This window comes from Oxyura jamaicensis, chromosome 1, assembly GCF_011077185.1.
Source record: "Oxyura jamaicensis isolate SHBP4307 breed ruddy duck chromosome 1, BPBGC_Ojam_1.0, whole genome shotgun sequence".
NCBI lineage: Eukaryota > Metazoa > Chordata > Aves > Anseriformes > Anatidae > Oxyura > Oxyura jamaicensis.
Genome location: NC_048893.1, coordinates 101,219,857 through 101,234,180, shown reverse-complemented (window position 1 = coordinate 101,234,180; position 14,324 = coordinate 101,219,857). Strand labels below are relative to the sequence as shown.

General features: G+C 40.8%; 2 protein-coding genes across 4 annotated transcripts in view; both read right to left on the bottom strand.

Moving 5' to 3' along the window:
• Positions 1-2,616, bottom strand: part of LOC118160581 (multidrug resistance-associated protein 1-like) — a 34,611-nt gene extending 31,995 nt beyond the window's left edge. For all 3 annotated transcript variants that reach the window (XM_035315389.1, XM_035315393.1, XM_035315392.1), the window contains exons 1-2: positions 2,502-2,616; positions 995-1,056 (exon numbers count right to left, since the gene is read on the bottom strand). In XM_035315389.1, coding sequence (XP_035171280.1) covers positions 995-1,056; positions 2,502-2,543 — 104 coding nt within the window. In that variant the 5' untranslated portion in view covers positions 2,544-2,616. The remainder of the gene's footprint in view (positions 1-994; positions 1,057-2,501) is intronic.
• A 1,550-nt stretch (positions 2,617-4,166) lies between these two features.
• RBM11 (RNA binding motif protein 11) lies at positions 4,167-13,933 on the bottom strand. Its single transcript, XM_035315395.1, has 5 exons — positions 13,771-13,933; positions 9,972-10,134; positions 9,050-9,128; positions 8,258-8,351; positions 4,167-6,301 (listed from the first exon to the last, which is right to left on the bottom strand). Exons 1-5 carry the CDS (start codon positions 13,876-13,878, stop codon positions 5,969-5,971), a joined length of 777 nt encoding a protein of 258 aa, XP_035171286.1. The 5' UTR covers positions 13,879-13,933; the 3' UTR covers positions 4,167-5,968.
• Between the last annotated feature and the right edge of the window lie 391 nt (positions 13,934-14,324).

Here is a 14,324-nt window from a genome sequence, read left to right as displayed (position 1 = left end):
AGACATTTGGGTTAACATTGTGACATAACGAACAAATAAATATCATATGAATGTACTGCACTCAATATACTGCATACTTTGGTATGGTATAAAAGGATTGGTAAAAATCACAGCTACTCTGAAAATGATGGTGTACTCTTGAACTCTGGCTCTGTTGATGTTAACCAAATACTCCCAATGCTTTAAACAATCTGATTGTTTTGTCTCACCTTATTAAGTGCAGATACCATTTTCAGTTTTTGCTTAAAAATAATAATATTGAATAAAGCAAGCAGTAGTTATAATACTCCTAAAATATTTTTTCTAACTTAAAATGTTCATATAGGTCTGGCTTAAATGATTTGGAAAAAAAGAAAAATGTTACATCTTGTGATTATTACTCATTTATAACACATGAGATTGTTTGAAATACCATCCAAAATATTAAGTGACTGGAAGCCGCGTGACTTGATACAGCTGAACTTTCAGTTCCTATTTTTGAGTGGAAGAATTCTTAAGAAGCAGGGGGACTCTCCCGGTCTTATTGAACAGGTGATCTACTGTAATGATGTACAGCCTGACATAAATGAGGGAGGAAGACAAGTATGAAGTCAGCTACTTTGAAAATACCCTAAACGTACCACTGAGTATTTGTTCCTGGAGATCTAGCAAATTGTTATGTCACTATAACAAGAACAAATAAAACCTTACTTTACTTTTTGTCTATTGCAAAACTTTACAAAACAGAAATAATAAATAAAAAATAGCCTATTTGGGGTATTTAAATCCTGTGGCTAAAAGTAGTTTCTATCACAAAAAGAATGCTGTGCTTCCTTCGAGCTATCAGAAAATAGTATTTTCTCTAGAAATGGTAAACTTTGATTTTTATACAAAAGGCTAACAGCAATCTCAGTCTCAAGAAATGGATAAAGCCTGAATGACAGAAGGGAATGTGCAAGCTCTGCAAGTCAGAGTTCATCAATGAACTTTAACAAGCTACTTATTAAATTCTTACCTGCTAAACCAGGCATATGTTAATTTACTGAGGCAAAAAACATTTTCCTCAGGGCTGCATTTCTGTTTTAAAAAAAAAGGAACAAAAAAAAAGGAATGTTACTTGAAAAATTAAAGAATTCTTTTCCACTCTTAGTATTCATCAGTAGTTCTCAGGAGCTATGTTTTGTTTGTTTTGTTTGGTTGTTTTTTTTGTTGTTGTTGCTGCTCCCACCAATACATTCTAACACAAGGTATGGAGAATGAAAGATCTTCAGTTTCATGACTTAATAAGTTTCACAAATCAACTTGCAGTGAGAGGATAATTAACTATCACTTAAGCTTGATTTTGATTTTGCACTGTTTACATATACTCTAGAGTATTACACCAACAGTAAACCATGCCCAATATAAGCAAGCGTTCCTTAAATTTTGACAGTTAAAACCTTGTTTTATTTTTCCCCTATTTGAAAACCTGGCTCCTGGAAGTGATCAACTGCTAACACCTAACGAAAAGCAACCTCCTTTCAGACATTAAGAGACGAAGTACTTCTAACGAGTACTGTACAGGTGAAGAAGGAGAGAAGAGTATGAGGATTATGCACCGCTGCCTGTTTGTATCCTACTGCAGGTAAGGGCAATACAGGAAAACGAGTGTGAACTGTCCTGCACTTCTTGAGGAATGTGTATCCACACCCAAGGAAGACTTTAGCACCCCGAGGGTGTATGTAACTTCCGTCACTCGGTAATTCAGCAACGCCTTGAACTCATTTCTAACACACGATGCAGTCACAGTTCTTTTCGGTAGGTGGTGTGAAGAAACCACCTATCGAAAACGTACGCTGGCGGTGCTCTGAGATCCTACATTGAAAAAATGTGGAAAATACGTTTTTTTCTTGTACTTTCACTGAAAAAGCAAACGACTGAATGATAATCCAGGAAACAAGTACGTAAGGAAAATGTACATGCTCCTTCTTTATCAAACGCATCTCCTGGTGTGCCTACTTGTCCTTCACTACCAGATGTAAATATCTGCCACAGATCATTGCCATTTCTGGATTTTATATCCATGCGGCATTGCTTGTTTGAAATGCTGTCTTTTACTATTGAAGAAGTCTTGGGCACGAACATTTTCGGGTCAAATCCTGCTCCTATTTCTATCCCTGGCAAAGCTCCTACTTCCTTAAGAAAGATTTTAAAATAATACTAATATTGAGCAAAACCCCGGCCTAGAGATCCCGTATGAATTCAAAGGATACGCCCCAGGACGCCTGCGGTGCGACCCACGGCAGTCCTTGTTAACTGCGTGTTAACGCGGGACTGCGAGGGCACCTGCATGAAACCCCGTCACGACTACGGCCCTCCGCCGCCCCCCTCACGACTCTCCCTCCCGCTGCCTCCCCCTTGTCCCACTGTGGCAGCTCCCCCGCGGCTGGGCTGGGCTGACCCGGCCCGGCCCAGCCTCCCCGACCCGGCCGGGCCCGGCCACCAGGCCCCCACCCCTGCCCCTCCCGCCCGGCCGCCCCCACCTTCTCGCCGCTCGGGCTCAGGCGCTCGTAACTGCCGGCCATGGCCGGGCCGCCCCGCACACACCGGGCGGGGACAGGGCGGGCGCTGCTGCCTCTGCCGCCTCCGCCCTGCTCGGGGCTTGGTGCCGGTGGGGTCCGGCCTGCTTCCCGGGCCCGGGGGGCTCCGGGCAGGGCAGCTCCGTCAGCCCCGCTGCATGGTCGCAGAACTGGTGGCGGCCCCTATCTTGTGTCGCAAGATACGGCGAGAGCGTAATCAGAGAATCACAGAACATCCCGGGTTAGAAGGGACCCACAAGGATCATCGAGTCCAACTCCTGGCTCCACACAGGTCTACCCAGAAATTCAGACCGTATGACTAAGAGCACGGTCCAAACGCTTTTTAAACTCCGACAGGCTTGGTGCCATGACTACATCCCTGGCGAGCCTGTTCCAGTGCACAACAGCCCTCTTGGTGAAGAACCTCTTCCTGATGTTTAGCCTAAACCTCCCCTGCTGAAGCTGGACACCATTCCCTCGGGTCCTATCACTGGTCATTAGAGAATAGATCGGCACCAGCCCCTCCACTCTCCCTCGTAAGGAAGCTGTAGACTGCAATGAGGTTTCCCTCCTCTCAGCCTCCTCTTTTCCAGGCTTAACAGGCCAAGTGACCTCAGCTGCTCCTCCCCTCTAGTCCCTTCACCATTTTTGTAGCCCTTCTCTGGACACTCTCCAATAGTTTCACATCGATTTGTACCGCAGTGCCCAGAACTGCACACAGGACTTGAGGTGAGGCTGCACCAGCACAGAGTAGAGCGGGACAATCATTTCCTTTGACCAACTAGCAATGCTGTGCTTGATGCACCCCAGGGTAAGCTTGGCCCTCCTGACTGCCAGGGCACACTGCTGGCTCATATTCAGCTTGCTGTCAACCACAACCCCCAGATCCCTCTCTGCGGGGCTGCACTGCAGCATCTCGTCGCCCAGTCTGTACATATAGCCAGGGTTGCCCTATCCCAGGTGCCGGACCCAGCACTTGCTCTTGTTAAACTTCATGCCGTTGGTGACTGCCCAGCTCTCCAATCTGTCCAGATCTCTCTGCAAGGCCTTTCCACCCTCAACAAAGTCTACAACTCCTACCAGTTTAGTATCATCAGCAAATTTACTCAAAACATCTTCTAGTCCTACATCCAAATTGTTTATGAAAACATTGAAAAGAACTGGCCCTAAAATGGAGCCCAGGGGGACCCCACTGGTGACCGGCTGCCAGCCTGATGTAACCCCATTTACCACAACCCTTTGAGCCCTACCCGTCAGCCAATTGTTCACCCATCGTATGATGTTTTTATCTAGCTGTATGACTATCAAAAGCTTTACTGAAATCCAAACAGATTACATCAACTGTCTTCCCTTGATTGATTAGATAGGTGATCTCATCATAAGTCTGAAAATATCAGCAGTATCAGTAATGAAAATACCAGCAGCGCCCTGACTAAAGTGGGGTCCTGATGAAGCTAACAGATGTACAAGAGGAATTTATTTATGGCTAAAGTAATTGTAGCACATCTCTACAGGTCCAGCTTTTCTTCTAATATACCGAAGAGTTCTCAGTGGTTATTGAAAAGTGCTAAAATTCACACCTCAACCAGGGAAAAAAAGACTGAAGAAAAAGCCTAAGAAAAACACTTCTTTAGACAAATCATACTGGTATTTTATTAGCCCTATGCAATATGCTCATCACTGACATTCCTTTTGCAGAGTATAATTGCACAGAACAGATGATCATAGATACCTATCCAACAGTAAGTCTAGTAAGGACATATCAGAATAGACTAAGCTTCTCTTTCATCTTGTCCAACTCTGGCCAGGGCATCTCTGTTTTCTCTTTTTTGGGATGAATTTCACTTCCAAATTAAGGTGATGTCAACATCTTCTTCCTCTAAGTGATCGTATTTATATTTAACATGGACTTAAACAAATCCAGTGGCAAGTTTTGCTATCAGTCACTTACTGGTATAACGTCAGCAACATATTTCAACAGAAATTGATTACATTTACATATCTTAGCCCTAAAGCTACTGGTCGGACATAAAAGATAGAGGGGCAAGTGTTTTTATGGAAGTGTGGAAGGGAAAAGTACAGGTGATTGGGCAGGCTTAACAAGTTTCTTAAGACATAAGGCATAAATCTTATTTAAGGCACAAACCTTTGTTATATAATTTCCTTCCAGAGATTGTTGAATTGCTGCTAATGACATTTCAAGGGTGCCATATATACATACATATTATAGCAATAGTCTCCTTAGCTCAAGAAGTAATCCCTTTAGGAAGTTAGAAGTGGCATCCTTGAGAAATTTAATACATTAGCTGTGATTCTGAACATCAGAAAAAATAGGAATTGTTGCAAGCTGCGTTTTCTTCCATCTCTTAAACTTATTTGGACTTGTAAAATAAGTGTTTCACCTGTACTTGATCTAATATAGAAAAATACCTCTTTATCTGTCTGTAGGTTGTTGATGGCAGCTGTGAATAATTAAAGTTGTGAAAGATGGAAAATAGGTCACTATTTTGATTCACTATTGTATGAGAGTTTATTCTTCCACTGCAAACAAGGTGGGAACTTTTCTTCTTAATAGGCAGTATTCACTCAGTTGACTTTTACATTACCAATTAAAACTGTAGTGGAGATACTCGGTTAGGTTTTTCATCTATTTGTTACAATTAACAAATAGAGTCTAAAATAAGTAAATAAATCACTAGATAATAAGTTCGTAGAAATATGCATATATAAATATGTATATAGTTCTAGTCAGTACACATTGTGGCCATAAAGTACATACATTCAAGTATTGACACATTATGTAAGTCTTGTGGTTAGTGCAAATGCCTGTATTTTATCTCACATTTAATACTGTGGGGAAAAATAGAAAAAACACCATAGTTCCACTAAGTATACAAAGTGATCCTACTGGAACGTAACAGCAGAGCTAAATCAGAAAAGAGTAGAAGTTACAGGTGTTGATACTACAGTGATGAGCACATCTCTAGTATGACACTTAGAACTTCTAGCCTGTTCCGTTCTTCAACCTCTCCAGAAAGTTCTCACACCAGTCCCAAAAATAAATTCCATAAATCATGGAAATGATACATATGCTTTATGAGTGGCTGAAATTATATATTTTCATAAAGTTGCTACAGTAGTGAAATAATTGCCTTTCACAATTCTTAGAAAATAAAAACAAAACTAGCTACTTTTTTCCTTCAATAGGAAAATTTAAACTTTTTAAATGTTTCCCATACTTTAAAGAAAGTACTTTCTTCTTTAACTTGGTTGAGGTTAGATAAAGTATATCAGCATAATTTATGAATAATACATTTCAAAATTAATATGAATCTTGAGCATTCCTTTTTTAATAAAGTGCAAGGATGAGAGAATTTCTCTTAAATAAAATTAGCAAATATAGTTTAAAAAATTAACCCAATTACACAGTATTAATGCCTCTTTTTCTTGGCTTTGCACTTCTTGTATTTTTGGTCACCCTCTCTTTGTTTCATTTGGTCATCTTCAGTACTAGTGTCACTGTCACAGCTTTGCTGTTCTCTCTTTCTTTTAGAAGTGCTTTCATCCACCTGGTACACTTCACAAGCACTTGAATGTGGCAAGGCCAAGTCAAAAGAGCTCTGTCCAGACTTAAAATTTGCAGCTTGATTCTGATAAGGAGGAACGGATAAATTTGAAGGCATTGGCGGAGTCATCTGATAGTAAGGAAATTGTTGACCCACTGGGCTGTGAACTGTATACTGCTGTGCTAAAAAGTGGTTCATCTGGGGAAATAAGAACTTGAATTGTTAATACTGTTAAGAGGAAGTTCTGAAGAGCTTAATTTCACATGCATTACAGTTTCTACAATGAAAATATTGACAGCAAATTATATATATTAAATAAACACAAAATTTGAAAGCAAAACATTTTATTAGATCAACTAGTATAGTTGGAAAACATAGACAATCTTTCATTGTTGAGGTGGAACAGACAATCTGATTTAAGATTAAACTGCCCATGAAGTCTTTGTGTAAGCTGATCAAAGCATTCCTTTCTTCATCTATGCATTTTATAAACATTTGTAACTAAAATACCTACTGTTAATATAAAGACATGCACATCTGAATTTTTTCCTTTTTCTTTTAATCTGGTGTGAATCAACTAATTCTGAAGTTACTGTTGAAACAAGTTCCAGCAAGGTATAGTGAATCCACAGATTAAAGCACTTGGAACACCACAGAAAGTGCACAGCTTCTTGCTACATCCTCTGAAGTATCCCAAGAGTGTCTCTCATTTAAAATACAGAGTCCAAATACAGAAATATAATTACAAAGGTCAGAGGAGACCAAGCAGCTTTCTACTGACTGGCAGTAACCCGAAAAAGTATGGGAAGCATGTCTGAGTACGTCCTTGTGTGTAAAAGAGACTCCTAGGTAAGCCTGACACACCCACCTAAGGATGAGGTAGATGCATGAAGGCATACATTCATGCAGATTGTTTCCTGCTGAAGCTGCAACAAGCAATCATTGGAGACATGCTGTGATACTGTCTGTCTCTTCTAGCAAGTAGAAAATTGAATTAAGTTGGTGGCGTGTGCAGATCTGTTGAGAGACAAAACTCTCAGCAGACCTGCACATGCCACCATTTGTGTACTGCATTGTTACTGAGAAATGGGTTTGACAGTGAACACGGTGTGGGCAATGGTACCCTCCAAAGCATCCAACCACAATGGAAGGGATGGGAATGTTTGTGCAACCACCAGATCTTCTGAGGACTGAGCCCGGGAAGTGGGAAGGCAGGCCACCACCAAAGATCTGTGTGGCAAGGAACAGCCTCTCTCCATCTTCCTGCTGAGTGCAGCTATCAGGTATAATCTATCCAGAGTTCACCCCTTCTACAGTTACAATGGGCAGGGCCATTCCCCGGTCAGCCTGGGTGGCACTTGGACTGTCCACAGTCTGTACCTCACGTTAAATGCTGGATTTCTTCAGTCCTACCAATTCATACTCATCGGATTCAGAATTTCCATGATGTGCTTGATGAGTAGGGCTTGGCCCATAGGTTACCATCTGAAGACATCAGTTCACTTGATTTGGGGAATATCTCAGAGATTAGGACAATAGACCAGTGCCCTTGAGTCTGACAGAGAGAAATGGAATACGATTCTCACTGCCTACTCCAATGAAAGAGAATTTGGTGTGGAAACTGCAGAGGCATGAAAAGGTTCAGGCCAGAAACCCTTAAATTGCTGTTGCCCTAACTTAACAATTTCTCATAATGGCAGTGGTGGTTTGCTGGAGGAGTTCCAGTTTAGTTTTAGAACAGAACTACCTTTCAAACTTCTGCTGGGCATATCTGAAGTAAGTAGAAGAGCTAAGTGGCCACCGACTGAACTAGTCATGTATGAAGAACCTATTGCTTTCATGGTTGTAATTTTACTAGGTTATCTTGCCTCACCAAGGTGATTTGATTTGAAACACAGTACAGCAACGAGCTCCTTCTGTAGACTGACTTTTTAGCCTCCCTAAGCTATAGCTTTAAGACATTCCTGCAGTAAGAGAACAGTTTGGTTAGGTAGATCCCTTAAGTGATAAACAGACCTAGTAGTCAAAGTTAGCAGCCTAAGCCAAATTTTGAATCATTAAATAAGCATGTTTGTTTGCCAAAATGCAGAATACCTTCGAGTTCGGGGAAAAAAAAAAAAAATCCCATATTTATAACTTTTAACACAAACTCACCATCTTTTGAAAGACTGAGTATTCCTGAGGTAAACTATTGTTCATTGGAAAAGGAGTAACAGGAAATGGAGCATTTCCATAAGGTTCTTGATACCTAGGAAAAACAAGCAAATGTACAGAGACCAGACTTCCACAAATACTGCCTAGTAGAGTGCTGAGATGTAATTCTTAGGCTATAATGAGTATATCAAAGAGGAGAATGCAGATATTAACATCTGGATTTACATGGAAGACTAATAAAACAAGGAAAACATTCAAAGACTCAACAAATAATCCTGACATACTGAAGTGCAGACTTAAGAGTCCTGGATTTTGACATGGGAGTTCTGTCATGCTTGTTGAAAAATGATTAATTTTGAAATGTTAAAGACATTGAAACTGGGGTGTCCATTATAACAGGTTTCTACCTGTGTAGTCATATGTGCGTGATAGTTGCTTATATATATGCACACAAAACTACAGATATAAACTCAATGGAGTTTGCAATGATTATTTCAATTGCCAGATTTTCCTAAGAACTGCAAACACTGCTAGTACAAACACCATACTTAAATATTTTTCATGTGCCTGTATCTTGCAAAACCAAATAGGATTGGAAATTCAACTAACTGAACGTCTGGCAAGCTGAACAACCGAACATTAACTAAAACCTGCTGTGAGTAAGGATGCAATTAAAGCGTCCAACTGCTGTTTTAATGAAGAGCCTAAAGATTACTCTACCACATCAACTCACTTTCTTAATAAGATTTTTTAAAATTATAATCATATAATTAATTTACAGATTTTTGTTACCTATATGAAGGTGAATATAAGTCAACATAGTTCTCGAAACCATGTGTCGGGCTGTTTAGTTCTGATGAGTGCGAACTCCCTGTAAGTAAGACAATAATGGAATGATATTCAGTTATGACTATTTGATTTACAAGGTAAAGACAGAGAAAGTGTTCTGTGTTATCTGTAGCGCGCCAGTATATCAAAGTTAGCATATAATGGTAAGGTGTCATTTTATGGCTGACAACCTACAGCATCAATTTACTGCTTGAAAATGTTTATCATTTATACTCATTCACTTACAGAAGCATAAATCAGGATTGTTGAAGTAATCACAAAGAAAATTGTTCCCACTGCTTCTGATTTTAGGAACCTCAGCCATTCTACATATACCCAGCAACTGCTCAGTACAGCCTTCTACATAAAGAGCAGCACAGTGCATAGTGGGAACACAACTCCTTAATGTCTGCCTAATCATTAACTTTCTGAAATGTTTATTTTCATAAACTTAAAATGAAGAATGAGACTTTGTATTTTTCTACCTACAATCTCTTCCACTTAAAACCAATAACTCTGTGTATAAAAGTTACCAAACAGCTCGAGTGTTGCTGCTCTTGCTAAATGTAACGTGTCATGACAACTGTGGCCACACCAGAGTTGTTTCTGTATTCCATACAGTGTGGTCTTGGCTGGCTTACACACTGTGAACCAACCCATTGTCTTTTCTTAGTAAACAAAAAATTAAAATGGTGAATACTTTGCTATGCAGAAAACAAACAAACAAACAAACAAGATACTGTTCCTTAAAAAATAAAAGACTGCAATAGATTCAGCTATAAATTGTCATCTTTCTAAAAAACTGCAGTATTAAAAAAATAGTCATTTAGGAAAACAATTCAATTTTTACAACGACTTATGTAATCATCATGACCACTAAACCTACCAAACCGATACCGTACTTTAATTGGTCTTCCATACAAACGGATTCCATTCAGCAAAGCTATTGCGTAAGGCACGGATTCTTTGTGCTTAAAGCAGACAAATCCAAAGGACTTCGGCTTTCCTTCTTTGTCCTTACAAATTGTCACTTTGGTTAATGGTCCAGCCTGAAAGAAATTTACATTATTTTCTCACAGAACGTAGAGGTTGTGTTTTTTTTTTAAAGTACTTATTTCATAATAACGTACATGTTGCCATAGTCAGAAACAGTGTGAGTTTCTAAGATTCTCTACTTAATTTTAAAAATCTCTCCATATTCCCATATTCCCCAAACTCAAACTCTAAACCTTCCCTATAAAACAAAAGATAATATCTAAAAATATTAAAAGGAGAACGAACCATCACTCCATCGGTGATGTTTAGTCTTTAATAATCCAATTAAATTATTTTTAAAGAACAGTGATGACAGCTGCAAGGAACTCAGTAACTACTAAGTTACTGTATCCATAGCAAAATTTACCTTATGCATGTACTGCTGCTAGTACAATTATTACAGAGCTTTTTTTGCATAGCTAACACAACTGAACAAACTGATAATATCAGTTATGTAAAAGCTATGAAATCCAGTAATATATTTCTATTTTCCTTAAATTCCTAAAGCATGCAGCATCAAAACTGTAGGAAAGCACACCTTAATAGAGACTAGTGTTTCTGGAATCACCACAAAATACAATTTTCTGTACTATGTAACCATCACAAATGCATGGCAAGGAATCAAAAGACTCTACCATCTCATCGGAGATAGCATACTGTTCCTGACCAAAAAAAGAAACAAACCCCAAACTACAACCTTAGGCGCCTCCTGTTTGGAGGCTGGAGTTGGACTTGGATGATCCTAGGGGGTCCCTTCCAACTCAGGATATTCTGTATCTTCACTGAAAAGAAGTTCCACCTCTGCCTACATAATAATCCTTGCATAGTCCTCCTAGAAGAACCAAATTATGGCAGTGATATTGCATAAATACTGGTTCCACTTGCAAAGAAACTGTCATTTTCATAGTAGGTACTAAATTTTCCCTATGCAAGGCTGAATGAGCATATCAGTCACGGAATTAACAATTTCTTATTAAAACCAACTGTAAGGCTGATTTAGCAGAGCAAAAACAAATGGCCAACAAGTCTCCTGCCGCATATCAGGAATGTTAAAGATGGTAACAACTTATCTTTAAGAGGATATAATATCCAGGTATGAAATGAGGTGTCTTAAAGTGACAAAAATCCCATCAGATAGTGACAAAATTACTGAACGCTATCTATATTGCTGTAGTAGATGGAGAATTTATTGTTCTGAATAAAAAAAGCAGAACTGGCTTACACTACTAGTGATACAATGCGTACTTTCCAGTAAAAGTCACTCAGAAGTCATCTGCAGCTTTAGGCAAGCACAAGTTAATTCGTTAAAACAGCTTCACAGCAATTAAGTATGCATAAACAGTTCAACATTCATAATAAACACACAGCATATGCTCAGATGAAGAAAATAAGGCATAGAAAGTGATCTACTTTATTATTCTGCACTTTTGATTATTATTGTCAAACAAATCTGCAATTTGTCTGCTGCGAGCATTTAGAGTGATGATTTGGAGCCATCTTCCTTATTATACCCTTTCTTATGTCAGACTGAGGATATTAAGGACTGTTATCTGTGATAATAATGTCTGATTGCTGTATGCTTTTGCAGGCTGTCTATAAACCACTCCTCACTTACATAAGATGCTCTTGATGAAACATGAGTATTATTCTCCCTCTTCCCCCCCCCCAAGACCCTCGTGAAAGAAGGAAAGCTATACAGACAATAAATATTAAGAATCAAAAATAATGTATCAGTTTTTATTATTGGTGCAGAAAGATGATCGGGCTATACAGCAATGGATACTACCTAGATTGTCCTGCGCAGGCAATCTTCAATATGTTGATTTTGTCTTTCCAAGTATCTTCAAGTTTTGTGGCTTTATTATTATTTTTTTTTTAAAGAGGGGATTTCATTGAGATTCTGAACATGCTCATTTTTCCTTGAGTTGGCTCTTTAAGGCACTTTTTGTTGTTGTTCTGCACTACACTGCAGTTTTTCTAAAAACGGCATATATCCAGTCTTCTGATTATTTGCCTAATGAGGAGGATCTGGTTCTTCAAGAACTAGAAGTAACATGCTCAAATGCTTGGTAGATCAGTCTTTTAATTCTGTAGTCTTCCTGTTCATAAATAAAAAAATATTAATAGTTTAGAAATAATAATAGATATTTTCTCCTAATTTGATGGGGAAAAGCTACAACTCAGGAGTGCATTTTTAGGGCTGTACCACTGCAGGAAGGTTGAACTATATACTGCCTAAGAAAGGACAATACTGCAACGGGAAGCATGTGCTTTTGCAGCAAAGACAGAGATATTTGAGTGAAAGTGCGATGGAGAGAAGGAAAAAGGTAAGCAAGTGTTAATTTGGATGATGTGAAAACCCAGACGGAAGTCAGCAGTTGGATGACTGAAGCATATTATGCAGAAGATTCATGCAGAACTGCATTCTGAGAACATGCACTTGTTTTCATCACTGCTGTGTTGCCAATTGCATGGTGTTACTAATATCCCCTGGTAAGACAAGCCTTCGTAACTTAACTTTGACAGTTAAACAACAGAATAGTGTTTACTATTGGAAACAGGTAGGAACTGTGTAGAAAATAAGAAATAAAGAAACAGTTGTTTCTTAGATAATTTTAGGGAGAAGTTAGGAAGAAATGGAAACACCTAAAACACAAGGCTAGAATATACCAAACAAAAATGCACACAGAGTAGTGTGCTGATACCTTGCTTAGTGAGCAAGATGAATATCAAATGAGTTAATGGCATAAAAACAGTGAGCAGAAGTAGTTCTAATTAGCAAATGACATAGAAGAACAGATTATTCTGCCCACCTCTATTTTTGTACTCTGTTCTGCAAACACACCTGAAGGAAGCAAGGTTCCTTCTGAGACCGGCTGTAGTTAGCGGACTGGCAAACACACGTATATCACCATGCCGCTGGCTGAACTGTTCAGGCTGAGCTTCATACATGTGACTGTATCAGGCCCGGAGAAATACCTCATTGTCACTGACTACTGTCAATTCACCTTGCAATGTGATGCTTGTGTTACTGATACGATGCTCCCTGCCTTTTCCTTACTCCTTTCAGGTTAACAAGCCTGGCTCAGCCACATTTGCTGTCTTTCAGCAAGTCTTTCAGGTCCTGGGGGGAATGGCAAGAAAATGGGGGTGGGGGGTGGTGACCCCACTGACAGAATTAACAACTTCTCAAGCATTAAAATACAAAACATTTTGTTATAAAGCTTATGTAGGTGGAAGTCCCACAACCCACCTGCAGATCATTCCTACTGCCTGTCCTCCCATGTTAACAGCTACAGCCCTGCCCAACACATTGTCTGCTTTTGCACTAAATTTTCTTAATAAAATTGATTAAAAAAAAAATCTTATTCGATATAGAAAAAGTATAAAAGACTTATTTTTTCCTTGGGGCTTTTAGCCTGTTTAACTTCCTCCCTAACTCGGGGCCCCTTTCCGGAGTGAAAGCTTGCACAAGCAGGGCAGAGCCGAGGAAAACCCCGGAGAAAAGCTGGAGAAGGGCAGCGGCAAGAGAGGGGCAGCTCGGCCCGGCCGCAGCCCCCGGAGCCCCCCGCACACCAGCAAGAAACACGAAGCCACCCGCCACCCGCCACCCCCCACCCCCGCTCCCCACCGCTGGGACCCGCCGCCACCTGCAGGAAGAGCTCGTAGAGGATCTCCTCCCGCACTCGGCTCTCCAGGTTGCCCACGAACAGCGTCCTGTCCGCCTCCCCGGCCCGCCCCGGCCCCGGCCCCGACATGGCGGCCCCGGCCCCGGCCCCGACATGGCGGCGCCGCTGTACGGCGGCGTCGGGGCGGGCCCGGTGTCCCGGCAACGCGGCGGCTGCGGGAGGGCCGTGGCAGCGGGAGGAGGAGCCCTGCGGGTTCCGCTCCCTTGGGTTTTCACAGCCGACTCGGGGAGAAGGTTGTTCTCAGTCCTGCTGTTGGCAGCGTGTATTGTGCAGGGAGCCAGGAGGAAGCGTGCCGCCGGAATGTTTTGGCTGCGTGGAGGGTAACGCGGCGCTGAAGGGCGAGGTGGAACAGACGCAGCGAGCTTCGTTCTCTGCTCGCCATCCTGCGGAGCCGGTGGCTACTGCAGCTGCTGCAGCAGGACCGAGCGGCAAATGCTTCGAAACCCCTTCAGAGTCACAGAACGGCCGAGGTTGGAAGGGACCTCTGAAGATCATCTGGTCCAACCCCCCTGACA